The 22,015-nt window shown below is 38.6% G+C and overlaps 1 protein-coding gene across 1 annotated transcript; it reads right to left on the reverse strand.

Moving 5' to 3' along the window:
- Positions 1–12,685: 12,685 nt before the first annotated feature.
- LOC114174457 lies at positions 12,686–21,765 on the reverse strand. The gene is made up of 2 exons (XM_028059296.1): positions 21,535–21,765; positions 12,686–12,928 (listed from the first exon to the last, which is right to left on the reverse strand). The coding sequence occupies exons 1-2, from the start codon at positions 21,763–21,765 to the stop codon at positions 12,686–12,688; spliced, it is 474 nt and encodes a 157-aa protein (XP_027915097.1).
- Positions 21,766–22,015: the final 250 nt, after the last annotated feature.

A 22,015-nucleotide genomic window follows, 5' to 3' on the forward strand; every position in this document is an offset into this window, starting at 1 on the left:
TTATCTGTTGTTGCTTCCATAGAATTGTGTGTTGTTAACTGTTTCTGCATCAGTTGTGCTGAGTATGTTTAGTTTCCTGTGTGTTGTGGAGTTCACATCTTGCTACTAGATCATTAGCAATTATTCTGCAGTGCATATTGATACTGTTCCTGTGTAATTCTGCTAAAATTACTACTGGTTACCTTGTTCTGTTTTCTGAAATCAATTTGAAGTCCAAATGCATCTGTGTTCATTGTTTTGTATCTTCATGTTCATGATCGAGGTGTATATGTTTGGGCCAATGATGCTTGATAACTGAACCAAATCTGTTTGATTCCATATATGTGCTAGATCTGTCTTTGCTAAGATTAATCCAGTGGAAATCAAGTGGTTTCGTTGATGTCTAGGCTGACTTTGAACTAGTGCAGCTTTTAACTGGCCATATCACTTAATTTGATTCAAATTGTGGTTGGAATTATGTCTCTGTTGTTTCTATTAGGCTATGTTAGATCTTGTCTTGAGCAGCTTGTCTTCATTACTGGAGTCATGTTCATGCTTGATAAATGTTTTGATGCTAGTGCTGGCCTAGTTTATTTGTTTGAGTTTGAGCACTGCCTCATTCTATTTGAGCATTCACAAGTTTTAATGTTTCAGTCTATTTGAGCTCTGATTGACTAATCTTCAGATTTTGTACCTATTGCATGGTCGTTCGAATCTGACTGGCAACTGCTTTTGTTTTCCTTGTGTGTCTGCTTAATCACCTTTTATCGTTTCTGTGGTTAGCCTAGTTCTCTATCAGTAACTGTTGCTTCATCTTTTTTGAGTTGCAACTTTTGTTTTTCACCGCTGTTGGCCATTCAAATTGCTCTAATGTTGTTTTTCTATTGTTTTGATGCAGCTTCTATGTATTCGTTCAGTTTCATACACATGCATCAATTAGAATTGAACCTCCAGCATTCTGCGTTGTGCATTCTGTTTTGGCTGAAAGTTTGTTGCTATTATAGTTTTACTGCAACTGGTTGATTTTGATTGATTCACATCTGCTGCATTTTGATCTTTGTTCTGCACTGCCCGAGAGTTTCTTGTGACTTCATTGCTTTCTAATGTGCTTTTCATCATTGTTTTTTTAAGTTGGATCATTTGTCATCTGCCATATGCATTTGGTCATTGAAATGGAAGTAGTACAAGTGTTGTAAATTGTTCTTAAAAGTCTTTGAGAGTTGCACGAAAAGGAAGAAAATCAGTGAAAAGATTATGCTGAAAAAGAAAACAATCTGAAAAATATATATATATATATATAATAATGAAAAGTGTTGCAGGACTTTGGAATTTGTTTACTTCCTTCGTGTGCACAGAGTGTAGCACAACTCACACAGATACTACTATCATTTCAAATACAATTTGCATGTGCTCTTGATTCAACTTGTTTTGTGTCTTCTTGATTTTGGTTTTATTCATCTTACTCTAGCTACATTCCTTAGGATCCTTTTGTGTGCTATCCTTTATTGCTTTGCCTTTTTCTTGCTTGTCTTTATTGGCTATCCTTGAGTTTGTCTATTATATCCATCACTTGATGTTGTCCTTATCTCAAATTTGAACTTTTATTGTTTTCTGCTTTTACTCTCAAACGTGGCTGACTACTCATTTGTTCTTGGTTCATTTGACTTGCACTCACTGTTTTTGGTAGCCTTGTAGGTGATACCTTTTCTGCAAAGTGCAGCTGTGGTGAGGAAAAACAGTTTGAGTGGCCACCGAGAGGAAAAAGGAGTGAGTTGGGACCTTCAAGGAGGAGTACACACACTTGAGGGTGGTATATTTTGGAGGCTAGCCGAGAGAGAGACGTAGCATACTGTTATTTTTTAGTTTTTGCTGTTTTTGGATGTCACGGGATTTTGTGTAAATTTTCTTTCAGATTTTAGTGTTTTCCTTTCATTTGGCTTAGGTGGGAAAATGCTTTAGCGCAATCCCATCCTTAGCAAGTTTGTAATAGTTTAAGCGTTTAGTGTGATGTTCAAGGGGTTCCAACGGCCACTTGAATTTTCACTTAGGATTTTTCGTCTAGTTTAAGTTTTTCGCCTTTATGTTTTCTGTTATGTTTTAATGCCCAGGTTTTGTGTGTTTGCAATTTCTGTTTTAGGTCACCGTGATATCTAGGTGCCATTTGTTTTACACCTAGTTGACCTTCTTTTGGTCTTTAAGTTTTTACTCTTTTCACACAGTGTCAATTTGTTTTTCACCCATCTGTTTCATTTGTAATTTTTATTGAGAAATTTTGTGAAATCATTTTAGAGATCTCTGGCTAGGAAAGGCTTGGTTCCTAAGCTTGTCCATGTGACTCACCTCCCTTTCCTGGGAGTATCTCTAGAACTCTTTTCCACTACTTTCTCTATAAAAATTCATTAACTTTGTGAAAAATTGTTTTGTCAAAAGTGTTTCAAAATGAGTTTTTCTTCTAGCCCTATGCATGTAGATAGGCATAATAGTGTGCATTTAGATAGGCATTGTAGTCAGGAGTTGCATCATACCATTCATAGTGACATTCCATTCTTTGGGGAAGATATAGGACCAATATCATTTAAAGATTGGATGTGGGATACTGAGAAGTTGGTGCAACCAATGTTTAGTAAATATAGTCATATAGACATTCTTAAGCATGTTACATCTAGATTTGTAGGACGTGCATTTGATTGGTGGCAAGAGAGGCAATATCTAGTGAAAAAGGGGAGAACATCATGCATCAATACATTTTATGAATTAAAAACATGCATGTGGAAACATTTCATACCCCCTTCATTTAGGATCACTAAAGCACAACAAGTTAGGATAGAAGACTTTATTGACATTGGGGATGCATTCATCCAAAACATTGATAAGTTTTCTAGACTAGAAAAAGATTTCAAGCACAATTTAGACTTGCTCTTGAGTGAACAAAGAAAGAGAGAAAAATACAAGAGAGAGCAAGCTAAACATCAAATGCTTCGAGAATTTGACAAGAAGAGAGAAAAAGAAGCGCTCGAGAAGCTCTGTGCTAAAAGAGAACAAGAGAAAAGAGAGATAAATGAGAAAAAAAAAGAGAGGAAGAAGAAAAGGCTAAAGAGGAGAGTCTAAGAAAAGCAAAAGAAGAGAATGAGAGAAAAGAATTAGAGGAAAGAGAAAAATAAAACAAGAGAGCAATCTTGCAAAACCATCACAAGTGGTAGAGTTAAAGTGTATTTCAAAAGAGCGAACAGAACTCTGTGTTAGGGATTTGGTGATCAATTCTTCACCAATTCCTAACATGAAGATCCCATTTTCAAAGGGTGTTTTCCCATCTTTAACCTCTACTCACTTTTCTATTAAATCTTTTGTTTTGTTTTCTTTTCAAAACTTTTGTTCTCCATCTCATTCTTTATTTCATCCTCCTCAACTTGTTTTGCCAAAACACACTTTGATATTAAAATTCTTTTCAAAAATCATCTTAGTCAAAGTGTGAAACATTTCTTTTGTGAAGTGGGCTTAATACCATCTTTTTCAATCCTCAAAGGCCCATTTTCACAAATTTTCCATCCAATTTTACTGCATGGTCTTTATGATTTTAATTCAATTTTATTTGATGACTATTGCAGATTTGTTTTTGATCCTGGTGGTACTATTATTTTGGTTGCTGTGAGCCTTTAATAACCCTCTAGATCTGAGGACAGATCCTCTTCAAGGGGGAGGGGATGATGTGACCCCAATAAGGCTTATAGCATTGGGCCAACGCCTGGCCCAATATTTTTAATTTCTTTATTTTCTTTTATTTTAGTTAAATAAATGTTGTTTCTTAATTAGTTTGTTTTGCTAAATGCAGCTCACTTTTCAAGCTGCCAATTAAATGTTGGGCTTGCGGCCCAATTCTTCTCCATACCAACTCAATCAGCCATGGCCGCTGTTTCCACACGAGCAACCAACATCACGTCGTCATTGGGCCGAGATTCAATTCATCATCCAGAACCCAATTTTCTTCCAGCCCTCGCGTCCAGATTTCAACAATATCTGCAGCATGTTTAATTCACATCACGCGTGAAAGGCACCATGAAATCTGCTTCCATCTTGGGCTTACAAGTAGCAGCCCAACTCCTTTCTGCGACCCACGCAAGGATCTAGCGCCTTCAATCTGCTAGGTTTCTTCTCTCACGCTAGGAGCGCAGCCAGGTGACTTCACGCATAGCTCCAAACACATTCCTCACGCTTTCGCATCTTCACACCAGCCAGGCCACCTATGCATACGTCTCACACCTTAGGGTTAGGGTCACGCGAATTCTTATTTCACGCGTTCCACCCCTAGGATTCGTTAGGGTTTTCTGTTGCCATTAGGTTTGTGTTAGATGGCACCCTTCTCTCGTTTAATGTTCCGATTGCCTTCATCTATAAAAGGCAAACCAACCATTGTACCGATTAGCTTTGATGAATGAGAATATTGGTTGAGAGTACTCCCACCTTTCATCTCTGCTCAAACCCTAAACCCTAGATTAGGTTTCACCTCGTCGGGTTTACCATTCCAGTGAGAAGCTTGAGAGAATCGAGCGTTAACCTTAAGAGTCTTCCGCTGCGTCTCTTAGTCGATTCCACCGAGCAATCGACGTTTGGGGGCCGTTCTCCAGCGAACGGAGCACGTTTCCGCCAATCGATGGCACCGATGGTCTCATCACCTAGACCTTAAACACTGACCATAAACCTTAAACCTAAACTCTAAACGTTAAACCTTAAACCCTAAACCCTAAACTCTGAACATTAAACCGTAAACGCTATACCCTAAACCATAAACACTGAACACTAAACCGTAACCGCAAACCCTAAACCAGAAACCCGAAACCTTAAGGCATATACCCTAAACCCTGAACCCAAAACCCAAAACCGTAAACCCTAAACCCTGAATCCTTAATCTTGTACCACGAACCATTAACCCTAAACCATAAACCTTGAATCCTGAACCCTAAACTTGTTCTTGCGAGACCAAACTGTAATCCACAAATCTGTTGGAGAGCTCTAGTATTTGATCGCTGGTGAATCTTCTCTTGCTCCAGAGGGACTCCGAGGATGGCGCAGGGGGACTTGCAAAAGACACTCTGTTGCCTAAGTCAACACTAGATATGTCAGGGTTTCAGAGAACATTTTAATGCATAATCAATGCATAAAATAGTATGCTATTTATACTTTTTTACCTATGGGTCCTACTTGTAATGGGCATTCTGGCCCAATATTCCCTTTTCTGGGTATTCCTAGGTTCAATGGTAAGGAGAGAAATTACGAGGAGGTCCTTCAAGAGTTAACGGTAGGCGTTAGTGAGCTGCCATTGCCGGGTACACCATACTCGTGAGGGGGGCTATAAGTGGTTAGTATCCGGTATGCGGTCATGAGGATCTCAGTGGTTGGGTGCTTCTTGTTTGTCTTCATCATCTAAGTGGTTGTAGTTGGATTTAGGTTGCTTGCCACTTTGGACTCTTTAATGTAAAGTAGGTAGTCTAAGGGGGATTGTTGATGGTCGTATTTGTATACAGTATGCGGTCTAGATGATTGCTTGTGATCGTATACTACAGATGGCTGTATCCAGGACAGAGTATGCGGCCCAAAGGATTGCTCGTAACCGCATACTACAAATGGGAGTATGATGAGTGCGTATTTTTGCCCTCATTTAGTATTTAACTCTGGGTATTTAATTGAATTTGTGTGCTTAAAGAGTGATTTAATTGATAATTCTGTTAATTAGACTGTTTGAGCATGTGTGATAAAATTGTCTTAAAAAGTGATTTTTAGCTGCATAAATTATTTTTTGGATATTTTAACGTTTGTTGATGCAGCTGAAGTCAAGATTAAGCTTATTTAAAGGTGGAAAAATAAATTGATTGAAATTACAAACACCTCTAAAGAAGGCTGAAATTAACAAGTTTTGGAAAAATCACTTTTGCACCCCTAAATTACATATGCACTCCCCTCATTCCAAATGGGCTACAAAAAAAACTTACTTCTACACCCCTACATTTGTCTATTTTCACTCCCTCTTACCACTTAAACCCAACTCACTCAGATCAGGCCATGTGGCAATCCCCAACTTTTAAATCTGTCCAATTAAAACATTCCACGTGGCATTAATCCTTGCACATGCATGTGAACCAATTAAGTAGTGCCACGTCATCATCTTCTTCCCTCAAACCCTAGCAGCCAACACTCACGACCACCATGGCAGCTACTGCTCCGCCACCACCGTCCCTGCACCACGCCGTCAACGCCTTCACTGCACCGTGAATGACGCATCAACTGCAGCAGCATCACCTGCAACCACTCTCGGCCACCATTGCGGAACGCTGCCACCATTGACGCAGAACCATCGTTCGTTGTCCTCACCACGTTCGCACCGCAGCTCCAGCACGCACCAGATTCGCGAATCAGAGCGCACCTGCACTGCGAATCCTTCGCGCACTCACGCCAGCAGCCATGGAAACCACCTTCTCCATCGCGCAAAACGCAGCGCCTCCACCACTACGAACCAACCAGAACCTCAACTGTGACGGACCATGAACCTGCGTGTGTGACAAACCAGAGCAGCTGTTCGAACAGCCATGGAAAGTGGCCGCTGCAACGCGCCTTCAAGCATCCACCGTGCCTTCGCCGGAGAAGAAAAGGCAGCCACCACAGCCGCAACCATCATCACGTGTTGGAGAAAAGTGTGAGAGTGAAACCCTAATTTGGGAGAGAGAAGGAGCTGCCACGTGTCATCCTCTCAATGGACACTGAATAGTCAAATGGTCAAATCTGGTCAAGCATTCAAAAGCTGGTCAAACAGTCAACTCTGGTCAAAGACTGGTCAAAGGAGAGGGGTTTAACTGCAAATATTGATATTTTTGGATGCCTCTGCAAAATTGGACTACAAAATTGAAAATAGGCTATTTAGAAAATTAATACAAATATTATTTGGTGATAATTTATAAGATATCTTTAAATAATTAATTTATTTAATTATATCATAAATTATTAACCAACTATATTTGTTAAATAGTCTATATCTCTCCAAATATATTTGAATATTTATCTTTATCTTTATTTCAAAAGATATTTGAGAGATTTTAGCAACAGAAAAGCCCAGTCCAATTCCTATATAAAGAGACCAAGGGAGAAGTAGAAGACAAGCTCGGCACTTCGGAATTTAGGAACCCTTAGGGGGACCTAATTTCTTTCTCTCTCTTTTCTTCTCTCTATTCTTCTTTTATTTATTTTGTATTCCATGGATTGCTAAACTTCTTGGGTTGATTCCATTGTAATTTCATTATGGATTCTGAGGTTAGAATGAAATAATTTCTTTGTTCTTTTTATTATTGTTGAGGTTTTAATTCATCTATGTCTTTTATCTTTGAATCACGTAAAAGTAATGATTTTAAATCTATATGCATGTTGATCATATGAGTTCAAGGGTTTTTAAATTTAATTGAGACTTTACTTTGATTTTATTTAGAAACTTTCATGTGATTAAATGAGTTTTTACCAATAATTGAGACTTTACTTTGGTTAAAGGTATTTACTCTAATGAAAATTAATCGAGACTTTACTTTGATTAATTAAGCTTTTTATTTGGTGAGGAGATAAAAGAATAGACATGATTAGGCATAGTAAATTTGATTGAGACTGTACTTTGGTTGAATTTACTGTGGATAATCTAAAAGTTCTCACTTTTAATTGAGACTGTACTTTGGTTAAAAGTGAGAACGCCAACAAATTAATTGAGACTTTACATTGATTAATTTGTAAATCTACAATAATAATTAATTGAGCAATAATCTTTAGATAACCGATGATGAATCTATTTTGAAAAAGCAATGGAATCAATCTATTTTCTTTACTATTGTTTTTATTTCTTTTTATCTTTTAAATTTTATTTCTATCTTGTTTATCTTAATCCCCATATTTTTATTATTTTATTTGACTAACTCTTTGTATAGTTTTATAAGAACTAATTTGTTAAAAATCAATTCCGTGTTCGTTGGGAGACGACTTTGGGTTACTTTACCCTTTCTATTTTGTTGACTACTTTCTTAACAATACTGAAGTTGTTATAGATAAGTAGTATTAATTTGATCGCGTCAACGACAGCGTTATCAAATTTGGCGCCGTTGCCGGGGAACACGGTTAGAATTTTTATCATTTTAGTTCTTATTTATATTCTTTTGATTTTATTTTTGATTTTGATTTTATTTTTTTTTATCACTAACATTTTTTTTCTCAATTTTTTCTAACATTTTTTTTCTTTAGTTATTTTATTTTATTTTATTTAGTTATTTTTTTAAGCATAGTTTTTGTTTGAGGAATTTTGTTGGGAAATTTGTGAAACTAGTTGGGAAAAACTTTGGCTAAGGAAAGACAAGGTACTTAAGTTGTCCATTGAGACGCACCTCTCTTTCCTGGAAGTCTACTCAACAAGCTTTCAACTTATTTCTTTTCAGAAAACCTCTTTCAAAAATGCAAAATAGTTTTTCATATGAAAATAATCAACAGTGTGATTTTCAAGTGAATTATGATTACTATCCACAGCAACCACGTGATTCATATGATTATCAGCAACAAATTGTCACACCTACTTCTGCACCTGATATAAGTGGGTTAACTTTACGACAATTTAATGATCTATATCCTAGATCATCTTTTTGGGATATGAGCAACAACCATATTCTGAGTGTCCACCTCAGCAACCATATGTTCCAAATAGTTTTCAGCAACAATATGTACCACCACAACAAGTTGAAGCAACCAATGGACCATCCTACAAGGAAGTTATGATATTAATGGGTGAAGTTATAGAGAAATTAGAGTCCATGGATGAAAGGTTGCGAGTTGATCAAAGATGTAAAATATTGAGCAAGAGTGGTATGAAAATAAGCAAATATTGTCTGATATGTTGAGGGATGCAAGTAAGAACAACTTCATAGAATTACTTGTAACTGTTAATACCACCCCTCAACCCCATCAGAGATTTCCTGAAAATCCAGATTTTAACGAACTTCGTCATGAAATCAAAGATGTGCTTCTGAAGTTGGCCATCAGAGCTGAACAAATGTCTGAAGATTTGAGTCAGCTAATGAATGATGCAGTGAGAAAGGTCACTTTGGAAGATATGATGAAAATGATGACTGAAATGATGAAGATGATCAGACAGATCAGAAAGAGATGATGAATGCCGACACAAAGCTTGCAGAGTCAGTCTGAAAAACCAATAGCGGAATCACATCACATTGATATATCTACTGATGGATATAATGATTGTCATAGTAATATGTCTACTGATGGACATATCAATTTTGCTAAAGATGTTGCTGATGAAGAAATTAAAGATTCTCACACAAACATATCTACTGATGGATATGTTGATGCTGCTCAATGTGAATATAAAGTTGTACCCATTGATGAGGATATGAGTACAAATGATCATTTTCAAGAGCAAAGTTGTGAGATAATACAATAGAGGAACCAAGTGCAGTTGAAGAGCCAACAATATTCGAAGATGCAGCTGAAGCATCTACTATTGCAACTGACTTGGTTAATGATGAAGCAGCAAATTCAACTACTTCAAGTGCAGAATTTTCTCACAAGGTGAGATTATGAGGATTACTGATGATCCTTTAACATCTGAATGCACTGATGATGCTCAAGTTGAGTTGAAGCCACACATCCACACATCAAGTTTGTTGATGTGAATGATGCAAATAAGTTTTCAGTGGTTATCTTTGTTGACATGGCTGCAGAAAAAGAAGAAAGGTTGCTGCAACAAGAAAACAGGTTAGATTCAAATTCTTTTGAAAGCATTGTTGATAAAAAATTTAATTGCATGCATGTTGTTTTTTGTTTTTGTTTTTAATTTTAAAAATATTAAAAAAATTTCAAAAATATGTGTTTTTGTTTTCTTTAATAAAATTGTACAAGCTGACTTGTACTTTATAAAGTTAAAGAAAATAAATTTTGACATATGGCCAGATTGAGCCAAAAGTCATAAATTTTTCGTTTCTCCCCAAAATAAGTCCATCAAGGACATTTTTTTTTGAAATAAGTGTGGGGAGACAAACTGTAGGTAGGATTTTTTTTTTTTTGTTTTTCAATTTTTGTTTTTGTTTTCATAAAAAAATTGTGATTTCTTTTTGAGAAAATTGTGAAAGTATTAACTTTTTACTAAGTGAAACTTTTAAACAATATGTCTCATAAGAAATCCACCAAAAATATTTCCCTGCTTTCAATAAAACATATTGACATTGGATTTTAGGATTTGATTCAATAATTGGGATGATCATAATTCTAGAAAAATAAAAGTCATGTTGGTATGAGTGGACTGTTTCTATGATTTGCTAATTGAGTTGATTTGAGAATTTCTTGATTAAATCTTTTGTGAAAGAATTTGACCTTGTGAGTCTTGAGCCTTAATGTAAAGGATGAATTGCCATATGTCATTCCTATATTTTTTCTTGAGTGACTTGCTCATGTTTGTTTATACTCAAATGTTTAGCTTGACTCTTTTGTTTGCATCTTAGGTGAATATGCATGATTTGATATGACTGAGGCATTTTTTGTTTTAGCTACTTGGCCAAATAAGCCCACCTTGATATTAATCCATTGGTAGCCCCTTTGAGCTTTAAACCTCTTTTTCTTGTTTTAAGCCTATTGCATAACCTTGAAAAGAAAAAGACCATATTCTACCTTAGGAAGAAAGAAGGAGCTAATGGATTATGTTCAGGAATGGTTGAGGAATAAAGTGTGTGGGTGAGTACCTCACCCACAAATTAATAAAAATGGCAAAAGGAAAAATTGTTGATGAAAAAGTGTTGAAATAATTGCTTTCTAAAAAAAAAGAGAGCAACAAAGCAATAAACGAAAAAGACTTGTTTTTGAAATTATGCTCCATTATTCTTCCTACATTACTATTTCAAAAACCCAAGAGTCTTAAAATTTTCCTACCTTTGCCTTGGCCCTGTTATAACCTGTGAAAAGTCCTCAAGATCTTTGAATGCATATTTTCTGAAAGTTTGTGAATATTAGAGTCTTGTTAAGTATTATGAGAGTTTGCTTACATGAGTATTTTGAGTGAAAACACAAGCCAAAACACTTGAGAGAATTTTGGTGAGAAAATACACATTTAACTTGAGTGCTTTCTTTCATAATTGATTGTCTTGTGAATTCAAAAGATTAACTCATGTGTGAAAAAAAGAACCTTTCCGTTTGTATATACATGATAATTTGATTTCTAGAATATTATTTGTCTCAAGTAAGGTTCATTCCTTTGATCCAGTGTCGATGTGAAATAAAATACCTCAGAAGAAGTTTTGAAATTGCTTGATTTTGCCCAGGAGTGCAAAAGGATAAGTGTGTGAAAAAATCACTTTTTAAGACAATTTTATCACACATGCTTAAACAGTCTAATTAACAGAATTATCAATTAAATCACTCTTTAAGCACACAAATTCAATTAAATACCCAGAGTTAAATACTGAATGAGGGCAAAAATACGCACTCATCAGAGTATTCGGCCCAGAGTGTACAACCCAAAGGATTGTTGGTGGCCACATACTTTGGTGTGGTGTGTGGTAGGGACATCAACCTTCCAGTCTTGAGGAGTGTAATGACGTATAAACGTATTGTGATTTCTTTGTTGCTAGGTTTGTGTTGCGCATTTGGGGCCGCTATGTTTTGTTTTTCGGCCGCTATGTTCTGTTTTGGCAATTTTCATTTGTGGCCTTTGGCTGTGTACCCTATGGACATACCAGCCCCCCAATCTTGAGGAACATAATAACGTATAGACTCGATATATGCTTTGGCTGCATATTCTATTGTGAGAAAGGTTGTTCTCTTGTTAGTTGGTGTCGTTATATTTTTTGCGGTAAAGGTGGGCCGCTATGCTTCTTGTGTTAGAGTTTGGTCGCTATGTTGGATGTTTGGTGAAGTTGGGCATCTTGTTTCTATTATTGAAGTAGGGTATTCAATCATGCATGTTTTTGTATTTCTGTGTTAGGATAAAGGTTTGGTTATGAAGGCGATAAATGAATACCTTTCTCGGGGTCTCGTGTTAGGATAAAGGTTGTCATAGATGATGCATGAGGAAATCGGTGCCAGGGACAAGAAGAAACTTGCTGATGAACTTGCTAGTTTGAAGGCACATGTGGAGCGTGACTAGCGTAGTTGCGTCGATGAGAAGAAGAAACTGGAGGCCAAAGTGAAGAAATTGAAAACTGGTGTGGTGGATGTGGAGAAGAAGTTAACGTTGAAGCAGGTTGAGGTGGATGAAATGCGAGCTAAGAAGGAGGCCGAGGCGGAAGTTAAAGTACCACCACCACCACCACCACCCCCACCGCAGCCACCACCACCAACACCCTGGCCACCCCCACCACCACCACAACCTCCGCCACCTTGACCACCACCACCACCCTTAACAACAAACCATACACCCTATACCTTAAGCAGTGACGATAAACCTTAAACCCTAAACTCTAAACGTTAAACCTTAAACCCTAAAACCTAAACTCTAAACATTAAACCGTAAGCACTAAACCCTAAACCCTAAACAATAAACACTAAACACTAAACCCTAACCGTAAACCCTAAACCAGAAACCTGAAACCTTAAGCCATAAACCCTAAACCTTGAACCATAAACCCTAAACCCTAAACCCTGAATCCTGGATCGTGGACCCTGAACCATAAACCCTAAACCATAAACCCTAAACCCTAAACCCTGAATCCTGAATCGTGAACCCTAAACCATAAACCCTAAACCATAAACCCTGAATCTTTAACCCTAAACTTGTTCTTACGAGACCAAACTGTAATCCACCACCCCAAACACGACGACCACCACCACCACCATGGCCAACCCCACAACAATCACCACCACCACACCCACTACCACCACCACCCACCCGACAATGACCCCCACCATCACAACAAGACCCACCACTCCACGGCTACCACCACCACAACCACTACCACCACTACCATTACAACCACCGCGGCCACCACGACCACCCCCACCACGGCCACCACCACCACCACCATCCTAGTCAAGGTCAACAAGTCAACTAAGTTGATTCAACTAAGCCAACTTAGGGAATCAAAAAATTACAACTAAGCCAACTAAAAGGGATAAAGGATTAATGAACTTCCTTTCTAAACATGCTTAGTCTTGTTAAGCATGTGCCTCCATCCTTGGTTGAGGTCAATCCTTCATCAAGAACAAGCCTTGGCCACCACCACCGCCACCACCACCACCACTACCACCACCACAACCAACACCACCACAACCACCATAACCACCACTACCACCACAACCAACGACACCACCACCACCGCAATGAACACCAACACAACCGCCACCACGACCACCACTATCACCATGACCACCACCACAATCGCCACCACGACCACCACCATCACCACCATCACCACCATCACCACAACAACCACGACCACCACCCTGAACCATCATCCCCACCCCTACCACACCACAAACACTATCACCACCACCACCAAAACCACAACCCCCACCATCACCAACATCACCAACCACCACCACCACCTCCACTACGGGCAGTGATGAGGATTATGTTGTTCCTTTTTAATATTATTGAATATGGTGTGAGTTGATTAAGAAAGCTAAGCGAAATCCCCACTGGACATTAAGATAGCAAGCTATCTAGATGTGAAGGTTCCTTTCACAAAGCTCAAGAGAAAGAAGATGATGGATTGATTCAAAACAAAAAGGAAATGGAATGCAAATAAACCATAGAAACAAAGAACAATTAAAAGAAGAAGAAAACATAAAATGGAAAGGAAAGAAATGGTAAAAATGTGAGAAGCACGCCACTACAAGGCTAGGCTAGAAGCCATGGCAAACCTTGAAGATGAGTGGATGTGTGCCGCCACTTGCTATGCAAGATAAGGCTTAAAAGTATTCACTCCCAAGGGAGGAAACTCTCACAAATGGTTGAGACACAAGAGTGTTTTTACTTCAAAATGTTCAAGCCTTTTACATGTCTAGGAGCACCCCTTATATAGAAGAGTTTAGGGGCCTCTAAGGCAAATAAAAGATACCTAAGGATGTCTCTACAAAAACCTAACCCTAGCTTCTAGAAACTAGGTCCAAATAAGGTTACAAAAATGAGAGATAAAAGAGCTAACTATGGTGTGTGCAAGGCTAATTTCGTTCTAGCACAAAAGGAGACAAAGAATGTGTCTCATATGTCTCCAAAAAGTGGTCAAAGTGTGCTAAAAACAAAGGAGACCAAAGGTACATAGGTACACTTGCTTCATGCCTTTTACTTTATGCTTTATGCCTTTGCTTTACTCTCTCCTCCACATCATTTATGCTCCCCAATCACCATGCGCCACCTAGCATTGCTTTCTTACTCCTAATTAACCTACAAAGCAAATAAACATAGATTAGCATGTTGGCTTAAGTCAAGTCAACTATAGTGAACAAGTCAAACCTCGTCAAAGGTCAACAAGTCAACTAAAGTTGATTCAACTAAGTCAACTTAGGGAATCAAAAATAACAAACACAAATGAAAGGGATGAAGGATAGTGAACTTCCTTTTTAAACATGCTTAGTCTTCTTAAGCATGTACCTTCATCCTTGGTTGGGGTCAATCCTTCATCATCCTCCCCTTCTTGGAGAGAATTTGACCACAAATTCTTTAAGCCTTTGTAGATGGAGCTTGACTTGATTTGGGGGAGGTTTTGTGCCTCCCTTTTATGAGCTCTTGTTCCATCTTTTCTAAGGGTACTACCCCTAGCTTTGGTTAGGCCATCCTCTTTTCTAGACCACTCTTCTTCTCATGCTTGCGCATTGGGTCTTCCTTTTGAGCCTTGCAAGAGAAGAAAGAATGGTGATGTCCATCTTGCTTTGAAAATATTTTTTAGAGGCAAGTAACACTTTGGAGGTAACTTGCTCTTTTCTTTTTCATTTTCTCTCTTATCTTTCACTTTATTTTGGTCCTCATTTGCTTGATTGGGTGAGAGAGGTAGGAGTGTGAACTTCTTGCCTTGGAAGGAGAAAGCATAGGTGTTAGCATGGCCATCATAAAGACTTTTCTATCAAATTGCCATGGCCTACCTAACAAAATATGAGTTTCTTCCATAGGCACAACATCACATAACACCTCATCTTTAAAATTTCCAATATGAAGGATTATCTTGTTCCTTTTTAAGATTATTGAATATGGTGTGAGTTGATTAAGAAAACCAAGGAAATCCCCACTGGACATTAAGATAGCAAGCTATCTAGATGTGAAGGTTCCTTTCCAAGGTTCTAGAGAGGAGAATGGATTGATGGGGAGTAAGAAATCAAAAGGAAAAACATATAATAGAAACAATATAAACCAAGAAGAGTAAAGAAACATAAAATGAAAAGCAAGGGAAATGGGAAGAATGGAGGATTCACGCCACTACAAGGCTAGGCTAGAAGAAGCCATGGCAACCTTGAAGATGAGTGGTGTATGCCGCCACTTGCCAAGGCAAGATAAGGCTTGAAAGAACTCCACTCCCTAAGGAGGAATGCTCTCACAAAAGGTTGAAACACAAAGTGTATAATTTCTCCCAAAATGTTCAACCCTTGTACAAGTGTTAGAGGTCCCCTTAAATAGACAAGTCTAGGGGCCCCTTAGCAAACAACTAAGTTAAAGGATTACAAAAGAAACCCAGCATGTTCTAGAAAGTAGGTCATCCTAGGGTGCACATGGGTGAATTTTCGTCCAAGCCATCTAGGTGGCAAGTCTTCATGGCCAATGATGAGGCTCCTCCGTAGCGGTAGTCGCCGGAAACCTCTCCCCAATCGGTGTTCTACTGATTGAATCTCGCAGGAAGCGAGGAAAAACGCAGCGGAATGAACATGAGACTCGATTCGATCTGGTTTCTCACTGGTTTGGGCAATCCGAGTCGGTAATGACCTATCCTAGGGTTTAAGGTGAGCTGACGAATGTGGGAGTGTTCTCTACCAAAGTATTTCATTCATCAAAGCTGGCTTTTACATCAGAAGGCTTGCCATTTTATAGATCGAATGGCAACCAGAAAGAAAACGGAAGATAGAAGCGCCGTCTAACATGTTCCTAACGGCGAGAGAGAAGAATGAAGAAAGGAAAACAAAAGCTAACGGAACCCTAACACCTACAATGGAAGGTGTGAACCAAATGTGGATCAGGAACCCTAATTAATGGTATGGAATGCGTGAAGCAGTGGAGAACCCTAGTGAAAAGAAACTCTTGAAGATGCAGACGGCACGTTCGCGTGATGCTGAAGTGAGGGTTCCCTGATTCACAAATCTGGTGGACACAAATGATGGTAGACGTTGGCAACCCTGTAGTTAGATGAATTGGGCTCGGCCCAATAAAGGTGATCTAACAAAACAATGTTGGCTGCTGCAGGATGGGGGTGCAGAAGGCATTTGTGCAGCTTGCAGGTGTGCGGGCTGTTCTCCAACAGCGTGTGGTACGCGTGATCAAGTTTGGATTTCTTGAAGGAAGGAGATGCAGCCCATTGCTGATATATGGGAGAAATGGCTGGTGTGATAAAGGTTGACTTAGGCCGCAGATGGGATCATGGCCCACATGATGATGCTTATTGATGGAAAGCATGGGTGTGGTGAATTGGGCCGCAGGCCCAATATTAATGGGCAGCTTGGAAATAAAAGACTGCATTTAACAAAAAAAACCCAATTAGACAAGTTATATGTAATTAAAAATAAAAGAAATTTAAAAGAAATTAAAAAGATTGGGCCTAGACGTTGGCCCAATGCTATAAGCCTTATTGGGGTCACATCAGCCAAGGCTCCCAAAGGAAGGTTCTAGAACATTCTAGAAGACTTGGTGTCCAAGGCATGTGGGCCTCCTCTTTCTAGATGCTTCTAGAAAGTCTTATTCCTTCTCTCTCTTCCTTAGGACGCCAAGTGTCTCCTATGTGGTCCTCCTCCTTTCTTATTCCTACAAAAGCAAATTAAGGAATTTATTAGCATGTTGGTTTAAGGTTAAGCTAATCTTTTGAGTCAACAAGTCAACCCAAAGTCAAGGTCAACAAGTCAACTCAAAATAGTCAACCAAGCCAACTTAAAGGAATTTTAAACTAAAGAAAATAAAAGCAAAGGAAGGGATCAAGGAACTCCCTTTCTTCTAAGCATGTGCCATGGGCCATCATCCTTGGTAGTGATCAATCCTTTATCATTCTCCCCTTGTTGGAGAGAATTTGACCTCAAATTCTTGAAGTCTTTGTTGATGGAGCTTGACTTGAGTTTATGAGAACTTTCTTCATCTTTAATGATTTGATCCCTAGTCTTGGAGATGCCCTCTTTCTTTTTAATGCCACTCTCCTTTTCTTGCTTGTGTTTTTGTTCATCTCTCTTTGTTTGGGAAGAGAATGAAGAGTGGTGTTGCACCTCTTGCTTTGAAAAACTCTTTTTGTAGGCAAGTAACTCCTTGGTGAAAGCTTGCCCCTTTTCTTTTTCTTTTTCATCTTTTATTTTATTTTTGTCCTCATTTTCTTGTGGAGGTGGGAGAGGTAGGATTGTGAACTTCTTTCCTAGGGAGGAGAAAACATAAGTGTTTGCATGGCCATCATAAACAACTTTTCTATCAAATTGCCATGGCCTACCTAGCAAAATATGGTTGGCTTCCATAGGCACAATGTCACATAATACCTCATCCTTAAAATTGCCAATTGAAAAGTTAATGAGGACTTGTTTAGTTACTTTTATTTCTTCTTCCTTAAGCCATGATAGGTTGTAGGGTTTGACATGAGGAATTGTTTTCAAGCCAAACTTGTCCACCACCCTTGGGCTAGCCATATTTACACAACTTCCACTATCTATGATGAAGTGACATATCTTGTCATTGATAAGGCACCCTCCATGAAAAAGGTTTTGTCTTTGAGAAGGATCAAGTTCTTTGGGAACTTGCCCTAGTTGGCGCCTTACCATTAACAATCCACATTCAAAGGGTTTAGTCCTTTCAATTGAAGAAGTGTGGGAAGAAGTATTTTGGGGAAAAGGGGAAGAAAAATGTTCACTCTCATCATCACTCTTCTTTAAGATCATTGTCTTCTTGATTGGGCAATTCAAAGCAATGTGTTTATACCCCAAACATTTAAAACATTTAATGGAACTTGATCTTTGAGAAGTGGAATGGTGAGTGTGACCACTTGGTAACTTAACTTTACTTGATGGTGCTTCGTGAGACTTAGAAGGAAATTTATCATGTTTCTCTTTAGCTTTTCCCTTCCATGAGTGACTATAGTAGTGGTTGGGTGAGTAACTCTTCCTTGCCCTATTCTTTCTTTTCAAATGAGTTTCAATCCTAAGAGCAACTGTGAAAACATTTTGAAGAGTGGAGTACTCATACAACTCTACTTGGTCTTGTATGTCTCTCCTAAGACCATTCACAAACCTTTTCATTTTTTCTTTGTTAGTTTCTCTTATTCCAACCCTAAACATTTGAGACTCTAATTCTTTAAAGTACTCACTCACACACATAGGACCTTGGTGAAGCCTTTGGAGCTTCAAAAGAAGTTCCTTCCTATAGGAGGGAGGAACAAATCTAGCGCGCATAAGAGTTTTAATGTCCATCCAAGAAGCCGCGGGTGGCCCTTGGTCATAATTTTTACAAACTTTATGCCACCAAGTTTTGGCATACTCAAAAAATCCTAACACTACTAGATCAACTTGTGTTTGATCCTTTACATGATTTTCATTGAAAATTTGATCAACTTTAGCTTCCCAATCAAGGAAGATTTTGGGATCACTTCCTCCATAGAACTTAGGAATCTTTGGAGTTTGCTTCTCTTGTGATGGGTTGCGCCTAAAATGCCCTCTTTTCCTAGCCCCTCTTTCTTGCTCTTTAGCTTCAAGCCTTTGAATGTGCTCTTGGATTCTTAGGTCACTTTGCTCCTTGTCTTTTCTCAATTGTTCAAAGGCCTCCTTCCTAGACAACTCCAAATCCCGAAGCAATCTCATCAATGTATTGTTTTTGTTTGGTGTAGGTGCATTTGATGAACTTGCCATGATTCCTATAACAAAAACACTCAAATCCGAGACAAAATAAATGAATTAGGGGTTAGACAACATGAAAACCGAGACCAATTCCAACCCAAAATGTGACCCAAGTGTTTACATCACTCTCCCAAAGTAACAAGGCAAGGCTACACTCAAAGCTCCTCCAAGGAGTGAAGAAAAAACTTTGTTCAAAAATCCTTTTCTTGCGTACAAGTGGCTCGGTTCAAACACTCAAGAATTTCAAGAAGACAAACTTACTATGACAAAACCAAGAGTACCTAAAGACAATCAAGAAAAGCACAAAAACAAGAAATGCTAAACTCTAAAGAAGAAAAGTTTGAGACAAACTTTTAACAAGACTAAAACAAGAAAAGCACATTATAAGAATGACATGGAAAATACTTGAACATGCATTCCTAGTCCTAAATCATGCATACACCAAGAAAGATCATAACCAAGTCAAAGAATGGAACTAATTTGCCAATATCACCCATTTCTCAAGCATGAAAACTAGTAGCATAACACTTAGTGACAAACACACTTTTGGTTCATCAAAGAGCCATCTTGCTCTTAGTAAGATTGTAAAAGTGTACCAAAATTTTTCTTCTTTCAAAAACTAGTTTCACAAAATGATGAGAAAGGTGTTTTGGGTGGCTTGGACACTTAGTTCCCAAATTTTAGGCCAAAATCAAGTCCAAGGAGCATACATCAAACAAAACATAAGGTGAATGCAATATTCAAATACTTGGAATAACAAGAATAAGAAAACTTCAAGCTAGCGTATGACATATGACTCAAGCAAAGTTAGGCACATTTAAAGACTCAAACATGTAGTTATCATGCATTTAAACTTTTGGAAATGAAGGTCAATGATTAAGCACACAAAGACATGTTATCCAACAACATTTAGGAGTAAGAAGAGTAACAAAAACAGTAGCCAAAACTGCCCAACATAACCTGAAAAACGTTGATTCGCGGTGATCTCGGCAGCTCTGACCTTTGCTTACTATTTTAATCATAACTCTCTCCACAGAACTCCAAATGCATTGGTTCTTTTTTTGTTAAAAACTAGACTAACAGAGCTTTCTTTTGACATCAAGAAAGTAATTTTTGGACAACTGAGGAGGTGCAGTTTAATCTTTTAAAATCGTGAACAGTTTCTGCCATGTGGACCATTCAAAGATAGCTACACAAGACAAGGTTAGAACATGAAAACACCATATTCAAGGACAACCAAAGCTCTAGATACCAAATGATGAAGGATTATGTTGTTCCTTTTTAATATTATTGAATATGGTGTGAGTTGATTAAGAAAGCTAAGCGAAATCCCCACTGGACATTAAGATAGCAAGCTATCTAGATGTGAAGGTTCCTTTCACAAAGCTCAAGAGAAGAAGATGATGGATTGATTCAAAACAAAAAGGAAATGGAATGCAAATAAACCATAGAAAACAAAGAACAATTAAAGGAAGAAGAAAACATAAAATGGAAAGGAAAGAAATGGTAAAAATGTGAGAAGCACGCCACTACAAGGCTAGGCTAGAAGCCATGGCAACCTTGAAGATGAGTGGATGTGTGCCGCCACTTGCTATGCAAGATAAGGCTTAAAAGTATTCACTCCCAAGGGAGGAAACTCTCACAAATGGTTGAGACACAAGAGTGTTTTTACTTCAAAATGTTCAAGCCTTTTACATGTCTAGGAGCACCCCTTATATAGAAGAGTTTAGGGGCCTCTAAGCAAATAAAAGATACCTAAGGATGTCTCTACAAAAACCTAACCCTAGCTTCTAGAAACTAGGTCAAATAAGGTTACAAAAATGAGAGATAAAAGAGCTAACTATGGTGTGTGCAAGGCTAATTTCGTTCTAGCACAAAAGGAGACAAAGAATGTGTCTCATATGTCTCCAAAAAGTGGTCAAAGTGTGCTAAAAACAAAGGAGACCAAAGGTACATAGGTACACTTGCTTCATGCCTTTTACTTTATGCTTTATGCCTTTGCTTTACTCTCTCCTCCACATCATTTATGCTCCCCAATCACCATGCGCCACCTAGCATTGCTTTCTTACTCCTAATTAACCTACAAAGCAAATAAACATAGATTAGCATGTTGGCTTAAGTCAAGTCAACTATAGTGAACAAGTCAAACCTAGTCAAAGGTCAACAAGTCAACTAAAGTTGATTCAACTAAGTCAACTTAGGGAATCAAAAATAACAAACACAAATGAAAGGGATGAAGGATTAGTGAACTTCCTTTTTAAACATGCTTAGTCTTCTTAAGCATGTACCTTCATCCTTGGTTGGGGTCAATCCTTCATCAGGCAGCACCACCACCGCCACCACCACAACCACCACAACCATAACTACAAGCACCACAATCACCACAACGACCATAATTACCACCCCGGTCACCACAACAACAATCACCATCACCACCACTTCCACCAAGGCCACCACCACCATAACCAAAACCACCACCACAACCACCAGCACGACCACCACCACCATCACAACCACCACCACCACCAAAACCACAGCTACCACCACCACCACGGCCATCACCAGCACATCCACCAGCACCAACACAAGCACCACCAGCACCACAGCCACCAACCCCACGACCACCAGCACGACCACCGCCACGACACCCATGTCGGCTACCACTACCATAACCACCACCACCATGATAACAATTGCCACCACCACCACCACCACCGCGATGGACACCACCACCTTGACCACTACCACAACCGCCACCACGACCACCACCATCACCACCATCACCACCATCACCACAACCACCACCACCACAAACCTAAATTCTAAACATTAAGCGGTAAACGCTAAACCCTAAACAATAAGCACTAAACATTAAACCCTAATCGTAAACCCTAAACTAGAAACCCGAAACCTTAAGCCATAAACCCTAAACCTTGAACCCTAAACCCTAAATCATAAACCCTAAACCCTAAACCCTGAATCGTGAACCCTGAACCATAAACCCTAAACCATAAACCCTGAA

Source organism: Vigna unguiculata, chromosome 2, assembly GCF_004118075.2.
Source record: "Vigna unguiculata cultivar IT97K-499-35 chromosome 2, ASM411807v1, whole genome shotgun sequence".
In the NCBI taxonomy this organism is placed as follows: domain Eukaryota; kingdom Viridiplantae; phylum Streptophyta; class Magnoliopsida; order Fabales; family Fabaceae; genus Vigna; species Vigna unguiculata.

Coding starts and splice junctions, on each gene's coding strand:
- LOC114174457 (XM_028059296.1), bottom strand. CDS start 21,765: ATGGTGGTGGTCGTGGTGGCGGTTGTGGTAGTGGTCAAGGTGGTGGTG. Junction 12,929..21,534: donor TGATGGCCGTGGTGGTGGTG/GTAGCTGTGGTT, acceptor TGGTGGTGGTAG/CCGTGGAGTGGTGGGTCTTG.